The sequence below is a fragment of the Pempheris klunzingeri genome, chromosome 18 (assembly GCF_042242105.1).
Source record: "Pempheris klunzingeri isolate RE-2024b chromosome 18, fPemKlu1.hap1, whole genome shotgun sequence".
Classification (NCBI taxonomy): Eukaryota; Metazoa; Chordata; class Actinopteri; order Acropomatiformes; family Pempheridae; genus Pempheris; species Pempheris klunzingeri.
In genome coordinates this window covers 2,831,143-2,850,320 of record NC_092029.1, presented here as the reverse complement: position 1 = coordinate 2,850,320, position 19,178 = coordinate 2,831,143, and the positions used below count along the sequence as shown (strand labels likewise).

Here is a 19,178-nt window from a genome sequence, read left to right as displayed (position 1 = left end):
CAGATGAGGTAAAAACCTGAGTGTCGCTACAGAAAAGGCTGGAGATGACTGTAACACCTCCCTGGATTAAATCTGTGAGCAAATCTTTACTGTCCCACAAAGACGTTTCAACGTTTAAAACAAAGCAGAAAAAAAAACATTAGCACATCAAATCTGAAACACACGAACATCTGACAGAAGCTTCAGACTAAATAATAATAAGTAAAGTTATGAATATCTGAATCTTAACAAATTACTTCGTCTATTGTGTTTTCTTCAATGCAAGAACAAATAATCTGACAACAACGCCGAGATATAACAATCATCAGAAAACAAAAGTTACTCTGGATTAAAAAATTGTCTGATCTTGGTGCTTTTACAGAATTACATTTTTAGGAAGAATAAAAGATTAAAGACACGTTTCCAATCCCTCCATTAATCACCATAACTACTCTGATCCCCAATATTTCAATATTTCACTGCACATCTTCTGGTTAAATAATCTAATCTGGGGTCAGACAAAATAAAACCAAACACATTGAAGCCTGAAGGCCTAAAAGTTTGGTTAGTGGAGGATTGAAGCTGCTACCTGTCAGGGCAAAACAAGGGACTATTACAAGGATTATGAACAATCTGTTATTAAGTAGGTAGTATTCATATTCATATTAACAGAAAACAGATAAGGTTCTTCTAATCTTCCAGTTCAGTTTGCCTGTTGGTGTGACGACTGCAAATCTGAGGTATTTTAAGTGAAATCATCCTTAAACAAAGCTGCTGAGTTGAAACAGAAGAAAACGGTTCTTTCTGAGCTTCTGAGCTTCTTTTTGAAGACTGTAAAGATCTACGTCTTAACAACCATGGGCCTGAGGCAGGTTTTGAAAAGGTTTCCTTTCTTACCATGTGAGGAAGCTGGATGTTGGCTAAGCTGTTGATGAGCGACTGGCTGAGGTTGGCAAGCTCATGCAGCAGCGAGTCGTTCTGCTGCTCAATCACCTTGTTCTCCTCCTCGATGGACTTCAGGTTGGTCTCCATGGTGGTGATCTACCGGGCGAGGACATCATTTATCAGCATGTTACTGTTCAGGAGGCATTTTTTTTAGACCCCCCTAAGCTACAGCAGCACCCCAGCATGCCTGTCATGGACACTGTTGGAGCCTCCTGATCCTAAACCCCCACCCTCCTCTACCAACCCTTCGGCTCATCTTCCAGTCAGCTCCTGCCAGCTTTTTCCCTCCAGTTCACCGTCCACACCCACTGCTGCTCCCCCTGCATCACCTGCCTGCCAATCAGCTCATTAATCCTCTGAATTCATACCAGTCAGTCTGTCTGGTTCTCTGCCTGCTTCACATCCCGTCTGTCTTTTTGATTGATCATCTGGATTTCTGACCTGTGCCAGGTCTCTCTACCTGATGCTATTGTACCTCTGCCTGGATTTATGGTTCTGACTTCTGGAACAGGCTGTACTATCCTCTGCTCTTACCCTTCAGTAAAGCAAAGTGCTGCCTAACTCCTCCACTGAATCTGCATTTCTGAACTGAAAAGTTGTCCGCTGTGGTCACTTTATTCATTTATCAATTATTTCCATTTTCTTGTACTTTGACGTTTTTTTTTTTTGTCACTGTCAAAGAAACCCAACACTTCCTGCAGATGTTTTAGATGTAAAGACGACCCAAAAAATGGACGGATTTCCCCTTAAATGCTGCTGAGAGGCTTTTAATATAAACCATCTGTAAGATAAGCTTTGCGTTTCATTGACGGCAGCTTAACACTGATCAAAAAAACGGCAAAGTGGAAGTTTTTGTTATCTGCAAACAGCATAAACGGCTAAAATCAAAATGGGGATTATTTTGTTTTCTTATTGTGTCAAAATTTGCTAAAAGTTCTACACATGTTTATATCTGATATAAACCCATGGGATTCATGTATTTATGTTACAGATGTTACAGAAACTGTCTTACTTGTGTCCTCAGTTTTATCATGTCTGATTCCACTTGATTGTTAGACTCGTTCAGATCTTTGATTTCTTCATCCAGCTGTTTGATTTCTTCATCATTTTCAATGCCTGAAAACCAAAAAACACATTTAATCTGACTTCAATAAACTTTGGTGTGTGTTTTTTTTTTCATTTTGGCTTTGGGTTTGGCTCCGACCTTTAGATGCTCTTTGCTTGATTGTCAGCATCTCTACGCTGCTCATCCTGGCCTTCTTCATGGCTGAGGTGGCACGAGGACAACCGGAGAGACTGGGATAAACACACACACACACACACACACACACACACACATTAAAGGAAAGGTTGACCTCAATGGATTATCTATCAAACTAAAACTGACGGCAGCCTGTAAGGAAGGAAATCAAACTACTTAATTTGGAGAATATTTACTGAGGTAAGCATTGTAGAGCTTTCAACGGTAATGAAAACACTATCAAGAGCAAACACAAATAAAAAACTGTGATATGGTTGAAACAAAATGACACAGAGCCACGCCCACCTCCGATGGGTCAGGAAGCTCCCGCTGACGTGTCCCGAGCCGTCACAGCCGGGGGTCGGGCAGGTCATGCCGTCCGTCTTGCCAGATTTCCAGACAAACTGCGAGCCGTTGACGTAGCTGTCCTTCTGCCTCTTCGCCGCCAAGGGGCAGCCGGACGCGCTGCGGTGAGAGGCGTACTTCCCCGTCACATGACCCTGACCATCGCAGCCCGGCACTGGACACCTGAGAGGAAGAGCGAACGCAGAGGTGTTTTTTTCCCACATACACACACATCATGATCACAAGCTGCAGGAGGACAGAGTGGTCGGTGGGTGCATCCAAAGGTTTGGTGTCAGAATAACAAACATGTTTCACCTTGCAAGTTAAACCTCACAAAGAAACATATAATTGTCAAAGAGAGTTGGCAGTGGTCCTTATTTTCAGGTGCTTCCACTGGCTGTAAGACTGATGTGTGATTGTACATGCAAGTTGTACTTATTGAGCTAAAATGCATGTTTTTATTGAACAGTATTGTCTAATGCTCTGTTCAGGACTCTTTTAATGCAGGTGGGAGGACTCACCTCCCGACCTGCATCCCCCCCTCCTCCTCCTCCTCCATCCTCCATCCTCCATCCTCCTCCTCCCCTCCGGGGCCTCAAGGCCACGACAGCAGAGCAGGACGCCCTTCGCGGTGACATTTGGGCTGATTAGAATGAGCCGAGCGTCGGCGGGCCGCTCCCCAGCCGGGCTCAGGTTAAGCTTAATTATGATTCCACTGTTAATGATGATGGTGGGTGGAACTGAGGTGGGAGCAACAGCTGGCTGCAGACTGACACCGGCTGAACTTTAGATTATTCACAAGGTCGTATTGGCTTAACATTATGGCTCTGCGTTAAGGAAAATGTCAAACGCTCACCAGTGCTAACCTTTACTGGGCTTGGCCTGCTGGGAGCAGGAGGTGAAGTTGAGGACTGACCACAGCTCCTCTCTAAAACACCCTCTCCTAAAGTTAGAAAGGTCAGCGTACACATGCAGCATTTTAACAGCCAGCTGATGAATCAGTCACCAGCTTGACAGGCAGAGCGCCTTCACTGTAATGTTGCTGCTATTAAGGTCTATTTAGGAAATGTGAAGCTTGTATTTATAAAGTCATAAAAACTGTATTACAAGCTTCGGTGAGTTGAAACGGGAAGAATTTTTGATAAAGTTTGATTTCAAATAGTGCCGGAACATTTTGTTGAGTCATTTAATTAGCAAATGTTCATAAATTCAAAAACAATCACTTTAACCTGCTCGTCTTGAACCAAACTGAAGACGGCAGCTTTGGGCTCCCAGAATCTTTGGTGGGCAACATTTTATAGGCTAAAGAGAATCCATTAATACCAAATAATAAAGACAGTCATCATTGGTTAGTCATGTGTTTCACTTTCCTTCGCTGTAACCGTAATTCTGACAGCATGAGTTTTTAGCTTTAGGTACGGTGGCCGGGAGGTGCAAAACAATTTTACATTTTAGAAAACATTTTTACAAATCAGAAAACAAAATTACATTGCCATAACACATTTACAAGTCCTGAGACAAATTTACATTTGAGAAAACAAATTTACAAGACGTGAAACACTTTTACAAACGCCGAGACAAATTTACAAGTAACTTTTTCAACCAGAAAGGGAATGTACCGCGTTAATCGGCTCATATGTTCGCCACAAAATGGGCAAAAGACCGTTTGACTGCCGTCCATCGTGGGTCGCCATGAACTCCTTATCACTTCCGGTTCTACTCGACAGTTGGTACATTCCCTTTCTGGTTGAAAAAGTTACTTGTAAATTTGTCTCAGCGTTTGTAAAAGTGTTTCTCGTATTGTAAAATTGTTAAAGTAGAGTTGGTTTTGTTTGTTAGTTTGTCCTTTGCCAACCCTGAAGCCAAACCTCAGCTCCAGATACGTCTATACATGGTGCAAATAAACCCCTAAATGGTTAACTTACCCATAACAACATGGTTTACTTGTTTTGTTGACTTAATGCAGTCTTTTTTACCCTTAAATTAAACCCTTAAAGCTGCACCAATCAGTGCTTTTACATCAACAATGGGTCCAAAGTTTGCGAGAGGAGTCAACCCACAGAGAGTTATCACCAGACTCTATGAGACATTAGAGTATTTGGCTTGGATTTGTCTGATTGTCAGAAGCATCACTACAAGTTCACGGTGCTCAAAGTTCGCTGGATGTGGAAACTAGCAAAAGTTTGCTAACAAGTTCACGGCATCAACTTAATAAGGTGATGACACGTCAACATCTTCTTTACAGCTTGTTTTTCTGTATTCAAAAACAATCTGTAAACACCGCCGGCAGCTAATCGTTTTCTTCAAAACACAAAATGTTGCCCTCAAATGAGTTCATTAACATCCCAAAAGCAATAGTTGTCATCTGCTTTCTGTTTGTCCTTGTCCTCTCGGCACCGTCGCCAAACACTGCTTAGGTTTAATTGGATTCTATTTAAGCGCTGGGCTGAGATACTCCAGGTTTTGGCTGTGAAACACAAAACTGTGAGTGGATGCGGTGACGGCATGCGGCTGTCTTCCATGAGATAGAGGTGAGGAGGCGAATCGAGTAATTTAAGAGCATACTTTAGTAAATTGAGTTAATGAAATAAGCATATTGACTGCAAAAATTACTCATTTAAGGCTGAGATTTTTCACAATCCCCCCCCCTCCCCAGCACTTCACATCAAGCCTCTCAGAAACCTCACTTTATGGGCTCCTGGTCGTCCTTGTCCTCTTTGCTGTGGAGGATTTTGATGCCGCTCTTCTTGGCTCGTGGACAACCGGACAGACTGCAGGACAGAGGACGAATTAAAACGACAGGTACGGTGAAGTGCTGCGTGTTTGTGCTGTGCAGGTGTATTTATTTTGAAGCGTGGCCGCTGTACCTCCTGTGGGACGCGTAGTTTCCAGTGATGTGTCCAGATCCATCACAGCCGGGGGTCGGGCACCTGGGGCGCAAACACAAGAAGGTCAAAACCTCACAAGCGTGTTAGCATCTGACAGCAAGCAGTTGGAGTTGCGTGGGTTTGGCTTTTCTAATTTCGCTTTGCAGACTTACTTGAGATCTTGTGAGTTGGTCGTCATCATCCCGCGGATGTTCTTGTCGGCCAGCTGGCAGCTTGACAACCTGCGGGAAGAGGAGAGCCTGAAACCACACGTCCGAGCAGTAAAGCCCGTGCGATGTTAACGAGGTGAGAGGTTACGAGCGGGTTCTCACGTGATGAGCTCCTTCTTGCTCTCCTTGCAGGGCGGGTACTTGTGGTGCTTGGGGCTGGGCATGGTGACCTCGGCCGGGTAGCGCTGCTCGTCCAGCAGCTCCTGGAAGGGATCCAGCTCGTCGCTCTGGTGTAGGGACGAGAAATATGCCGACTACAACATGTCACTACAGGCTCGGCGTTAACTTATTTAACACAACACACCGATTCTACAACACTGCGTCTGTCCACCTGTACACAGAACATATTATTTATACTTTAATTACTGCTCTTCCTGCTTATTAACTATTTCAATAACTGTCTTAAGTTTCCAGTTAGATTCTTTTTAGGAAGATGTTTGTACTGCCCCTGTTAAACAAACCCATAAGTGGATAAATAGATGAAGCAGGTTGACCAGCAGAAACTTTTACTAAACGTTTCTGTTCACTTGTGTTTTAGCAGCTTTTCTGACGACCAACGTGACTCAACTGTGTGAATGGGAGCAGCACAGCTCCATAAGCACCTTTGAAATGAGGATGATGTGACCTCCGCAGCTATTCTCAGTGTGTTTTGGAGCTTTTTTTACTGCATGTTCGGTGGCAGAGAGTATTTATTTTTATCTCATTAACAACAAGCGGTAATTGACCCTATAATGTCATTATCAGCTTCAAGCTTCATCATTGGTAAATGACACGGATAATAATGATAAAATAATTAAGTTATGATCTGAATTAGAGTTGAAATGTTTAGATGACAATGATAATCAATGATATGATGATGAGAAACTATTTAGTTTGACTATCACTTCGTCGTTTTATTCATTTTTGAAGCAGAACTGCCAAATATTTCCAGTTTCTAGCTTATTGGTTATGAGGATTTGATGCTTTTCTTTATCTCATGTGATAATTAATTGAATATCCTCAGGTTTTTTGACTGTTGATCAGACTAAACAAGACACCTGGCGACTTTACATCGAGCCTCAGGACATTATAATGGGCTTTTCTCATGTTTTTTCATTGGACAAATGGGGAGCAAAGCAACTACAATCAAACCAAAGGGCAAAGAAACCCTGCAGAGGCTGTGAGGAGAAAGTAATGGAGGCTGTACTGTGCTGTGGGTATGACAAATACTCTAAATAACTAAATATATCATCGTAAAGGTGCATCAAGAAATACAGAATGGTGTGTTTGTGGGACAAAGCATGGCAGCAGAGCTCCTCTGTGTGTCAGGTTTATCATTTCCAGTATTTATTTTTCTCCAGGTGGCAGCTGGAGGTGAGAACACACGTATTTCCTCCTGCTCACACTGCGCTATGTGATCATCTCCACCCGTGCTGATGCTTCATCAGCACCAGTTAACCAGTTCACACTCCCTCTGCATCAGTTGGACACAAGAGCCTCCGTGGCTGCGAGCGCTGCAGTCTGCTCTGCAGTCCTCACATCACACCTCCTCACTCGGGAGCAAAAAATCGTTCAGGACTGTCTGGAGAAAATCCCATCAGTCGGAGAGCTCCAGGCTCCGGCCTCCTCTGCAATGTTGTGCTTCATTAACAAACGCAATTACTCTCCTGATTAAAACCTTTCACTTCAGCGCTCTAAATCCAACGAGGCAAATGTAGCAATTTGCTGCATGGATTGCGCTGTGTGATATCAGATCTGTGAGGATTTAAAGCGTGCAGATGATCTATCGTGTTTTACTTATGTATTAACGGTGTAATTCAGCATTTTAATGCGGCATGCTCGAGCTCCTGAAGCGTTCATTCAGAGCGCTGCTGGGTCGGAGCGGACGCACTGCCGCCTCTGACCACATGAGAGCGCACTGAGCCTGCTGCAGAGATCAGCCAGGGTTAGTGATAAAACCACTACAACTACGTGATAAAGGAAAAAAAAGCCTTTTACTTTTACTCCCACTCACAAAGCTAAGAACAAAAGTCACGTACCAAATTTCTTTAGACTTAAAGATGCTCTTTAGTTAAGAGAGCTCCACAAATAGCCTGTTAGGGTCCTACATGATGCAGAGTCTAAGATTTGGCTCACTTTTCTCTGCACTGCACTCCGTAGAATAAAAGCAAATGTAATAATACAACAATGGGGCAGATGTGAGGTAAAATCTCTGGCTGTGCCTGAAATCCCTCCATATTTGCATTATAGTGCACCACATTTTACCTCCCCCATTTGATTTAATGATGCGCCGGAGTGGAAAAAGAAGTTTCTGCTAACAATCCCACAGCAGCCAGTGATGATACAAATGACAATGATTGGAAAGTGTCTGAAATCTCAGTTTACTGCTCACTAAACTTCTGGGAGTCTATAATTATAAAGGCCGGAGTGAATGAGTGAATGAGGGAGTTTTTTTACTCCTAAACTGTTTTCTTTAGAGCATTTTTAAGTGTAATTCTCAGATCTTTTTGCTGCCTGATTGTCCGTCTCTGCTCTGCCTGTGATCCATTTTCTTCTTTTATATCAAAGTTAAAACTCGATAATCTTTTATTCCCTAAAGTACAAAGTGGGCTCCCTTCTTTTACCACAGCAGCCTTCTCTTTGTCTGACCTTTTCTTGTTATTATATAATAAGAAAACAGAATTATATTACTATTATTATTATCATTATGCTGAACTATTTCTATTTAGGGGCTCTGGGGTGAGGAATAACAGCAAAAACTGAGCAGTGATGGACAACTTTGGCAAGCGCCGTCCCTCTGAGCAGCTTTCATGCCTTTGGTTAGTGAAGGTGTTCACACACACCTACACACACACACACACACACATCGGACCTTTCCAAACTCAGAGACAAATTCCCTCTTATATATGTAAAGTGATGCAGATATTATGCGTACTAGCAACCAGTAGTACGCCCTCGCAAAATTCAGGCCACAGTTTCTCTATGGTGCTTTTCTACTACGCATGAGGGGACAAGCAAGCCCTTTAAACAGCTTTTAAACCGTAATCATCTCCTAATCTTTGCACACACCCTTTAATATAAAGTCTGGGCTCCTTAAATCTCTCAATTTCATGCTTCAAATTATCCTTACTTGGCATTATTAGGGGACAGGCTGGCTAAATATCAAATTAGGTGGCCAAAGCCCTTAATCATGATTGTGGAGCACGAGCAACATGTTGAGCTTCAGTTTTCACATTTATTCAATACACATGTTACAGTTTAAGGTGGATTTAAGGTTTAGAGTGAAGTGACTCAGTTCTCTCGGCCTTTGTCCCTCCGCCATCACCCAACTTTTGAAGTTTAACCCGAACTTATGGTGCCGAAACGACCCCAAAGTCCATTAATGTGCGTCAGTGTAAATGAGTCCATTCGTCTGCAGTACCCTTCTCAATAATGATCAATGAATAATGAATAAATGCTGCATGATGAAGATGCCATCGGCTGCAGTACTAACCATAACTCCAAACCAGACTTCTTCAGTGCATCTGTGCATTTCACTCTGTAAACTCTGTCAACTAACTTCTAAGTTGTAAACTGTGTAAACCCTGAACTCTCACTGTACACGCTGGGAAAGTACAAGAAGCTCACACTGCCTCCAGTATATTGTGCAGCAATATGTCAGACGCTTCTGCAGTATGTGAATGAGGCAAACTGTACAAACTTTACATTAATCTTACTTAATTCTTAACTTGTAGACGTTTGCAGTGTCTGTTAAGGAGAGAGGGGTCAGTGAATCCCTCATACTGTCATATAAAGTTTTTAGAAAGAGCTACAGTAAGTAATTATATCATATAACTACTGATATTGTAGGTAAATGAGACATTGTACAATAGAATTAATTGTTCTGTTAGTTAAATCAAATTGATCGTTACCACAGCACATCAGCTAAAAAGGCAAAAATGGGAAATCTGTCAGCAGACGACTAAACACGTGACGAATAAAGTTTCCAATAATTTGTGGATATTGGATGAAATTCCTGCTGGTTTTTAACACGACTAACTAAACTTAAAGTAAACTAACAATGTGCAGAATACAACAAGGAACAAAATACGTAGCTCTGTCCAGGAACATTTCAAGAAATGATGTGAAAATTATTAGGAAAGTTGTGAATAAAATAAAAACCTGTAAACAGTTAAACTTTAGAATACTAATATATATATTTAAAGTATATAATATAAAGTCTGGTAACTCTGGGCTACATGGAGTTTTTAAACATCTCTAACTGTCTAAACATTAAAGCTGTAGTGTTCATGTATTATATGTGAACTGTAAACCATAAAGTCTGTCAATCTGATTCATCACATCGTCTGCCGTAGACCTTCCCGTTACCTCTTTGTGGTCCTGCTCGTCTCCCAGCCGCTTGATCTTGGTGTAGTCGACGGGCAGGTCCCAGCAGTCGGTGTCGCTCAGCTGGTAGCAGCGGCTGCTGAGCAGAGCCTGCCGCTGGGGCGACATCGGCTGCAGAGGGGTCAGCACCGTCCCGCTGCCCTCCGGGCCGCCGGGCTGACCGGCCACGTCCACCGCGCCGCTGTCGTCCAGATCGCCAACCGGACTCTGATGGACACAGGCGGGGAAAAGATCTGATATCACCAGTGTAACGGCAAATGAATAAAAGTAGTTTGTGACACTGCTAAGGGATTTTTAAGTACCTGTCTTTAATAACCAAAGTTAAACTGGTTCAGTGACGGTGGAAGTTGGATTAAATATAAAAAAACTGAGTCGAGCTCCAAACACACGACCATAATCACCATCATCATTAGACCTTTCCTGTAAATGCACGTGTCTTTCAAACTTTTTGAAATCTAAAGTCATCTGAGAATATTTTCATGTGTAAAATCCTTATGATCCTTATTCTTATGCTCCATAGGCATCTGTTCATGTTACGTTTTAAATGATAAAAAAACTGATAAATCATCACCAGATTTATTAAACTTTCCAGTTTTAACCTCAATATCAGCCTCAACACTTCACTGTGGGTCAGGATGGACGCACTTTTAATAAAGGATGATGTTTATGATTATTACAACTATTACAACGTCACTTTTGTACTTTTGTCCATCATGTTTTATCAGTTATAACAACATTGTACTCACCAAGTTGACTGCTGAGATCTGGAAACATAGAAAACACGGGGAAAAAACAGTTTATGCAAATTATCTTAACTAACTTTATTTAGAGGTAAAAAAAAAAAAAAAAAGCAATGGAGCGCACCTGAAATGCTGTCATCCCTCACTGCAAAGGAAAACTGTATGAACGACTGTGTTAAGAACAGAATTTGTGAGCTGCTGTCTCTTCTAAATAATTTTAACTGAGCTGTTTAATCATCTTACAGCTTCTGTTTAGTGTTCCCAGATCTCAACAGCTACCTTGTTGGGTCCAGTGTTAATATTACTGATAGTCAAACACGAAAACTCAAGACTTAAGTTGTAATAAACCTTAAAAAACTAACTTTCACTATGTCATTTTGAATGCTTTTATTTAATAACTCGCATACAGTTTAACTTCTACAAATCAAAATGATATTATAATATAATTTTTCCACTCCTGCCACAGCGTGTGAATGTGAATGTGATGTATGAAGGCAGACGTGCCGTGTTTGTGCACGCCGCCGCAGACTACCTGTGTCAGAAGGTCCTGGGGTTTCCCTCCCAGAGCGTGCGGGAGCTCCCTGCACCTCGTCGACAGGTTCAGGATGGCCGTGGCCGCCATGTGGGCTGCCTCCATGTCGTGGGTGTAGTCGAAGCTGCTCTTACTGCAGGTGCTGCTGGCGCTGCTTCCTCCTCCTCCTCCTCCTACTCCTCCACCTCCTCCTCCTCCTCCGCCACCTCCTCCTCCCCCACAGCTCAGGCTGCTGCTGCTGCTGGGAGCGTAGCTGCTGGTCGTGCTGCTGGCCGGGCTCGACGTCTTACAGTAGCGCTTAGCTGTGGGGACGCACACACGTATGGCTGATTTGTCAGATTGACGCGGGCTCTCGGCCAAAATGTGCAGCAGATGGATTGTTAGAGAGGATCTAAAATTACCAACAGAAGTTCTGTTGCATTTTCAAACATGCAAAAAATAGACGGGCTGACAAAGAGAAAGAGGGAGAGAGGGCTGGGAGGATGGAGATATTCTGTACTACATCAAAGCCATCAATGAGTGTCTCCTGCTAGCAAGTACTGTCTGCAGAGCGTGATGAACCCTCTTCCTCTGAGCCATAAAGCTCCATTATTGTCCAAAAACTACTAAAAACACATCAGTGAGCCGCACTACTGCACTGGGTGACATCTTCCTTCATCACCATGAACACACACACTGTAGTTTGTCACACACACCTCAGCCCTGCTGCCCCAAATACTCACTAGAGCACCAAATGTAGATTAATCCGCCACTGAATATAGTCCCAAACAAATGCACTATTTCTATCTATTTTAAGTGAAATTTTGCAAAATAGTACAGTGGTACAGGAAATTCTGCATATTTGATGATTTCTGCCTTCAGCAGGGGCGACTGGTGATGCTGCTCAGAGCCACAGTCAGGGTAGGAAAGTCAGAAAGTACTGAGAGACGGACTAATATTTGTTTTTTTTCACGGGATTTGTTGACAACAAGAAAAATACAGACAAGGAGACAGAACGAGACGGACTAAAAATAAAACAGGCAGAGATGAAAAGAGAGGCAGCTGTAGGGACAAAGACAAAGGGAGAGAGACACGGTGATTGTGTGCTGGTGTGATGGTGAATCGGGGCTCGGCAGGCTGGAGTGATGCTGATGGAGGGGAGGATGTTAGAAAGGAGGGAGGGAGGGAGGGAGGGAGGGAGGGAGTCGTGACGGAGGGGAGCGCAGACACCTCGTCTAAAAACCTCCCTCTTGCCTGCGTCTCACTAATGGCTCCCAGCCAAAGAAACAGGGCTCGCCTCCATTATCTCTCTCCTATTTCACAATCCCTCCATCTGCACCTCCTCCCTCCCTCCCTCTCTCTCTCCCTCCCTCCCTCCCTCCCTCCCTCCATCCCTCCATCCACTGCTCAGAGGACACAGGCTCTTAGCTTGGCATTTCCATAACTCTGCTCTGCTTTCACTCTAGCCATGTGGAGAGGCGGAAAACACCGGCGCTTTCACTGCTATAACAAAGAGAATACACCGAGTACTGAGCATGTGTGTGTGTGTGTGTGTGTTAATGTGTGTGTGTGTGTGTGTGTGTTGTCAAGCTTTTATGTCAAGTACAAAATGTTCTCCCTAGAATAGGAAAATGAATAGAAATCCCCCATAGTGGGTTCATTTTTCAGGTTGTATTCCCTCCAAAGAGACAAAGGACTGATAGAGTTTCAGACCATCTGTTTTTTAAATCCCATTTTAAATTTACCATTAAAATAATTTGGAACGGAAACGTCATGAATTCAAATAAATGTTAATGTTCTCCATGCGCGGAGAATTTGGCATATCAATAAACAGACAAAAAGGGATTAGGACTGAATCTAAGAGATTTTCTTCTTGTTATTCTTCTCCTAACTTGTTTTAAATTCCAGTCTTGTACCGTAGATGCAGCATCTGTGCATTGCCGCCACACACTGTGACATATTTCTTTCCACCAGGAAGCTAAAACGTCTTTAAACCAGAACGCTGCACCTCCTTCAAAACAAAGGAGACGAATAAACGACATAAATAAATGATAGTTGCATATTCTTATTGTGAGAGAAGAATTCAGATCAGCTTGTGGAAGCGTGTTCATTTTTACCGTCGTATCCCTTCGGGGAGGTATCTCGCCCGTGGTGGGACTTGGCTGTCGGGCCTCTCTTTCCATAGCCGCCATGCTGGCTGTCGTAGCCGGCGTAGTCGTAGCTGGTCTTGGAGTATTTTTCCAGCTCCTTGGCCAGGTTGGACCGCGGCGTGCTGGTGGGAACGTTGTTCTTGTAGCCGTACTGAGGGATCTCCAGCTGCTTGACGAAACACATTGGCCTGAAAGGCAACCAGAGAGGAGCCATGTTTCCCAAAGCCGAGACGACAACGAACAAGAGAGAAAGTAGACGCTGTGTTCACGGAGTTTGCTGGAAATACGACTGCACCATTTAGCATCCCACAGAGGTTTACCTGCACGGCAAGACAAACCGACTCTGACGTGTCTGCTTTATGTGACATTTGTAAATGAAATTTTTAAAAAAAAGGTTCCACATATTATCACTACACCATTTGGCATCCCTGATTTAAGACACAGGCTTTTACTTATTGTGATTCCCCAGTTAAATTTAAGTTGAAGTCTGCAGCTGCTTCACACCAACACAAGTGTGGGGCTTTTACTGCACCATTCAGCATCCCTGACAGGAAGGATAAAGTCAGTTTGGTGTTGTTTTATGCTTAGATTTTAATGCCATTCAGCATCCTTATTGTCACTGACATATGCCAGTTAGAGGTTAAGCTGCATGACAAAAACATTTACTACTATTTTTCTATGATGGTTATTTACTGGACATTTGGCATCCCTGGTTTAAGAAATCTACATTTTTCACTGCACAATTTGACATCCACAGTTGCACATATGACTGATTCAGAATATGTCAGCCCCAGAAACGGGAAAAAAGATTAGGATTATATGCTGATGGTTCATTGCACCATTTGGCATCATTTTAGAGCCATAAAAAATAATCTTAACATGTTTGCTAAAGCAAGAGGCAAGGTTGTTTTTAACAGTTTGAATAATGAATAACGCAATAATACAAGAGTGGGGATGCCAAATTCAGTAACACGCAGTAAATATAATCTACGGCTGGATGGCAATGAACAAGACAAGATGTCGGCTTTGTGTTTATTACAAGTTCAATTTTTACGCACCATTCAGCATCCCTCAATAATACATCGCAATTAGAGGTTTCACTGCGTCAACACTGCAGAGCATCATTATTAAAAGATGTTATTTTCGTGTTGGGCTGAGAGTGGGCGGTACCTGAGGACACGGTCTGACGTCTGATTGGTCTTACTGCCGGTGTCAGTCGAGTGGCTCTTCTCGTGGACCTTCGCCATCTTCTCTGCGGCAGCGATGGGACAGCCAGACAGACTGGAGAGACAGCACACACAACCTGGTTATATACTGTACACACACACACACACACACACACACACACACTTACACACACACACACACACACACACAGCATCTGGCTCTGAATGAAGGTTCAGCTGTCAGTAACAGCAGTTCAGAATGAATTATGGATATAAAATGGCCTACTTTATGATCACTGCATCACTGCTTTACTAACTCAGCGACTAGTTCACTGACTGACTGGTTTAACTAGTGAAGCTCATTCTGTCCCCCACACAGACGGACAGCTTCATGGCATTTCTGGTGGAGACAGTTCGTCCTTTCTGCTCCACAACTCCCCCCCCCCTCCACCTCCACCCCCACGGCCGCTGGCATTCAGTCAGCATCTAAATAAAGTTGGTGTTGATTGGACGGACGGTCGTTTACGTAGAGTCGCTGACGTGGTCTGTAGTTCTGTTGTGAATTCGGAGTAAAGGAGAAGCCGATTGGCTGAAGCGCAGGCTGCATGCAAAACTAAAACTTCCTGCCTCTCCATCTGTGTGCCACTCCGGGCAAATCCTAATCGCTTCATACACAGAAGGAATGAAATATTGTTACTGCCACCACACACACACTCACACACACACACACACACACACACACACACACACACAGACAGTACACACACATTTTAAAGGATGATAGGAGTGTGTGAGGAGAGTGTGACAGATCAGCACGACGGCTGCTGCAGCTGCTGCTATGAAGGCGTTTCCATGGCGACTGCCAGACATGAAAGCCATGTGAGCTGGTAGCTAACGGAGGCTAAGCTAGCTAGCTAGTGCTTTGTTTCCTCTCCCAGCGGAGCTGTGCTACATAACACACCCTGCAGCCATGTCTGAGCGAGTGTGTGTGTGCTCCTCTGTCTGCCAGCGCACGTGTGCTGCTGTTTGTGAGCTAATTTGTGTCTTACTGCGTGTGTGTGTGTGTATCTGTGTGGTGTGTGTGCAAACACGTGCACAGATAAGACTGTGTGTGTGTGTGTGTGTGTGTGTGTGTGATCTGAGGCTCTACGTATGTGTGAGAAAATGAGTGTGATTAATCACATTACATAATTCAAAAATATGGGTGTTTGTGTGCGTGCGTGTGTGTGTGTGTGTGTGTGTGTGTGTGTAGTAACTGTCTGCATGTTAAACAGCTGAACTGCTGATGTGATGCAGACACACCTTCAGCTCAAACCTGGAAAACTTTCTTTTAATTTAAGCCCCTTTACCACATGACAAAAGCACACGTCTCAAAAAGCTGCGAATGTTCCAGCTTTTTCACATGATGGCAGTAGAAACAGAGAAACCTCTTTTTGGGACGAAAAACTGCAGCATTAGTGGGCAAAAAAAACCATAAAAACAGACAAAGATCTCATATATTTGGGGTTGTACGTAAAAAACAAGCAAAGATGTCACTCGGTGATCAATCAACAGAGACTTGACTGACACCAGAGCTCACATCTTAACAAGATTTAACATGAGACAATGCCCAAGTTTTGGATGCGTACCAAAAAAACACTATTAACACCTTTGAACTATCCAAATGTCTCAATTCAGAGCCTGAAACACTGGAAAGTGACTTGTTATGAGGCTTTGCAGCAGTTTTATTTTCAATATGTGGTGCATAGTTTAGTTTTCGCCTTTTTAGGGAGTTCTCAGATGCTAAGCTTGAGTCTACTTATTGCAAACGTAGGGAAGCAAATGTGACGTTAAGCTAAACATCAGTAAACTGTTTGACCTTAAACTTCTCCGTCAAACACACTCACAGCGTTCGTACTGTAAATGTGCCACATTCACATGTCGGCGGTGTTACTCAGCTGTTAGCGGCCCGGCTGAAGGACACTCACTCACCTGCGATGCGAGTTCCTGTTGCTATTGACATGACCCCGTCCAGAGCAGCCAGGAGTGGGGCACTTTAAAACATTTTCATACATGGCAAGGACTTTGACAGACAGGAAAAGGTGAGAAAGACAGCGAGGGTTAGGAGCAGACAGGAGAGTTTCCAGGCGTTCAGCTACGACGGTTAGGCATGCACAGACTACAGCTGCACGACTGGCAACGACAACGGGCCGCCACATTTCACAAAAATGACATGATGGACGCTGCAGCAAAGTTTCAGCGATATGACAAACTCCAGCGTGAAAGGATTATGTGTCGACAGCAGGAAGTAAACACACTTTCACCCCTCAGTGCAGTAAAGCAGCTTCACACTTCAACAGTTTCAGGTTCGCTGGAAGTTTTGGTTCTACATAATTAAGAAAAAAAAAAAGTTTTTGCAAAAAAAAAAAAAATTTAAATTAAAGGTAAATGTCTCGCCATCACAAACTACTCTACGTTTCCAGTCATGTCTGCTCCCGCTAATCCTTTCCTGCTGGGGAAACACAAGTATCATTTGCATTTTGATCACTGCGCTCATTTCATGAACTTTCATGAGACGAGAACATACCGAGAAGTTTGTCATGCACTGTTAAAGTCTGCTGATGACTCTGCAGATGGTAAAGGAACGAGATGTGGGGCGATAAATGTTTGGTGGATTGTGATTTTACATCAAGTGAACTGAATATTGTGTTACAACAAAGGTTACTGTAAATGCAAATGAAGTAGACTCATGTTATGTATATGTTTGTGCTGTAAATGTTAATTTAAGCAGTAATTCTCTTTTCACACCAATATAATATATTACTAAATATCCTTTTATCTTCCATATTTTGCTTTTAGTGTAATATCTTTTGTTGTCATACTTAAAAAACATGACATAACGCATCATCCATATATTCTAAATTTAAATCCCTTCATTAATAATACTGAAAGCATTATTAGTTCATTATGGTGACATTATGGTTGACATTTTTTGGCTTTGGAAGAGAAGTTCTGAGACTCAGTTGAAATAAATTAATCAAAAATGATATTACATTATATAACTAATGTAATATTCTTAATTTATATTCCACTCAGTTCTTCTGTGGATTGTTTCTGCAGGTGCGTCGCCCGGCCTCGCTCCTCCAAGGTGACTCCAATTTTATCTAATCTACAGCAACATATTCCCTGTGAGTTTGCTGTGCGGATATTTGGAGTTGTGCTCTCGTGCAGGTTGTTTTGTGAATTCTTCCAGCCAGCAGGTGGATCAAACTGATTGTTCATGCTGTTCATGTTACATCAGCAGCACAGATACCGAAACCAGACATCAGGCAGGTGTGATGAAGAGGAAGAGGAAGAAAAGAAAGTAAAGGAGGACACAAAAAACAAACATAACAAACAAAAAAAAAAAAAACCTTTTCTACTGAGCCACAGTAAATATACTGCAAGACGACCAACTTTTAAGCTTTTTTTTGTTTTCTCACTTTGGTTTGCACTAGATAAACTCTTTTCAGTGCTCAGCTGCCTTTGAAACTCAAAACCTTGATAATGTTTTGCAGCGATCAGGGTTTACCTCGAGTTGTGCTCCTCTAATGATCAAAAAAGGATCTTAAAAACCACCAGTAGCATGAATAGCTTTTGTCATATGCACTGATTAAAAATCTGATTCTGAAAATTGCAAATCATTAATTCATGACTGAGAAATAAATCCTCCGCTGCAGCTTTTGCCAAAGTCAAACCCAACGTAACCTATGAAACAGTCTGAACACAACAAAACACACAGACGCAGAGTCATGCAGGATGGATGCATGGTGGTGGACAGCTAACATGCCCAACATGGTCCCAACTTTCACTGCTACACAGTCCATCTAACAAGTCATTTGGAGTCAGGATTCATTACTTCAGTATTTGCTTGTTGAGATTTTCCCAATTATGTCCAGTGGAACCACTAAACAAACTAAATAAATGAAATGAAATAAGTTAAGGCTTTGGTTATGTCGTACAAACTAAAACACTGACTTAAATTCAAAGCAGCCATGATACTGTGAGTTTACTTGGCGTACATGTTGCCTTTTCTCTCCCAAATACTGTCAGATAATAAGTTCTGAGCAGATTTTTAATTCATTTAAGGCGAAATAAAAGAGGATTATGGTTTCAGATCTACAAACATTTCTCAGAGGCAAAAATAATCAGATTAATTTGGTTCAGTTAAACCTCAGGGGCTGGAGCTCAAGAAGCGCAGTGACTAACGTTACTTAAGTTGCATTCAAGCGAAATGTGAAAAATGAAAAGTTTTTCCCGTCTTTGGAGCGTTGTTCTAAGACACGATAGTGGCCCCCCCTTTGTGTGGAGGTTATGAAGCTGGTTAGCAGTTTTTTAGGCAAACAGAGTCAGCCAGATCAAATGAATTAGACTCAATGTTGGAGTTAATTTGATGCAACCCTGTCAGTTTTTTGTAATTAATCGCCTAAATGATATGTAGTGAATGCAGCATTAGACCCATTAAGCCAAAAGACAACAACTTTATAGTCACTACTACCACACAGACTACCACAATAACTAGCTCTGCTAAGTCAGCTAATTAGCCAAAATCTTGATATCATCGTTTCTTAGCCTGCTGAGCTTCATGCATGATTATCTATACATTAATAACTGTATTTATA

The 19,178-nt window shown here is 42.6% G+C and overlaps 1 protein-coding gene across 1 annotated transcript in view; it reads right to left on the bottom strand.

The window, feature by feature from the left end:
* myt1la (myelin transcription factor 1-like, a) overlaps positions 1 to 19,178 on the bottom strand; it is a 47,335-nt gene that overhangs the window by 2,446 nt on the left and 25,711 nt on the right. The window contains exons 9-22 of the mRNA XM_070849278.1: positions 16,510 to 16,600; positions 14,543 to 14,653; positions 13,340 to 13,560; positions 11,244 to 11,545; positions 10,718 to 10,735; positions 9,954 to 10,178; positions 5,709 to 5,860; positions 5,550 to 5,618; positions 5,377 to 5,439; positions 5,197 to 5,280; positions 2,465 to 2,692; positions 2,129 to 2,220; positions 1,937 to 2,040; positions 877 to 1,020 (exon numbers count right to left, since the gene is read on the bottom strand). Coding sequence (XP_070705379.1) covers positions 877 to 1,020; positions 1,937 to 2,040; positions 2,129 to 2,220; positions 2,465 to 2,692; positions 5,197 to 5,280; positions 5,377 to 5,439; positions 5,550 to 5,618; positions 5,709 to 5,860; positions 9,954 to 10,178; positions 10,718 to 10,735; positions 11,244 to 11,545; positions 13,340 to 13,560; positions 14,543 to 14,653; positions 16,510 to 16,600 — 1,904 coding nt within the window. The remainder of the gene's footprint in view (positions 1 to 876; positions 1,021 to 1,936; positions 2,041 to 2,128; positions 2,221 to 2,464; positions 2,693 to 5,196; positions 5,281 to 5,376; positions 5,440 to 5,549; positions 5,619 to 5,708; positions 5,861 to 9,953; positions 10,179 to 10,717; positions 10,736 to 11,243; positions 11,546 to 13,339; positions 13,561 to 14,542; positions 14,654 to 16,509; positions 16,601 to 19,178) is intronic.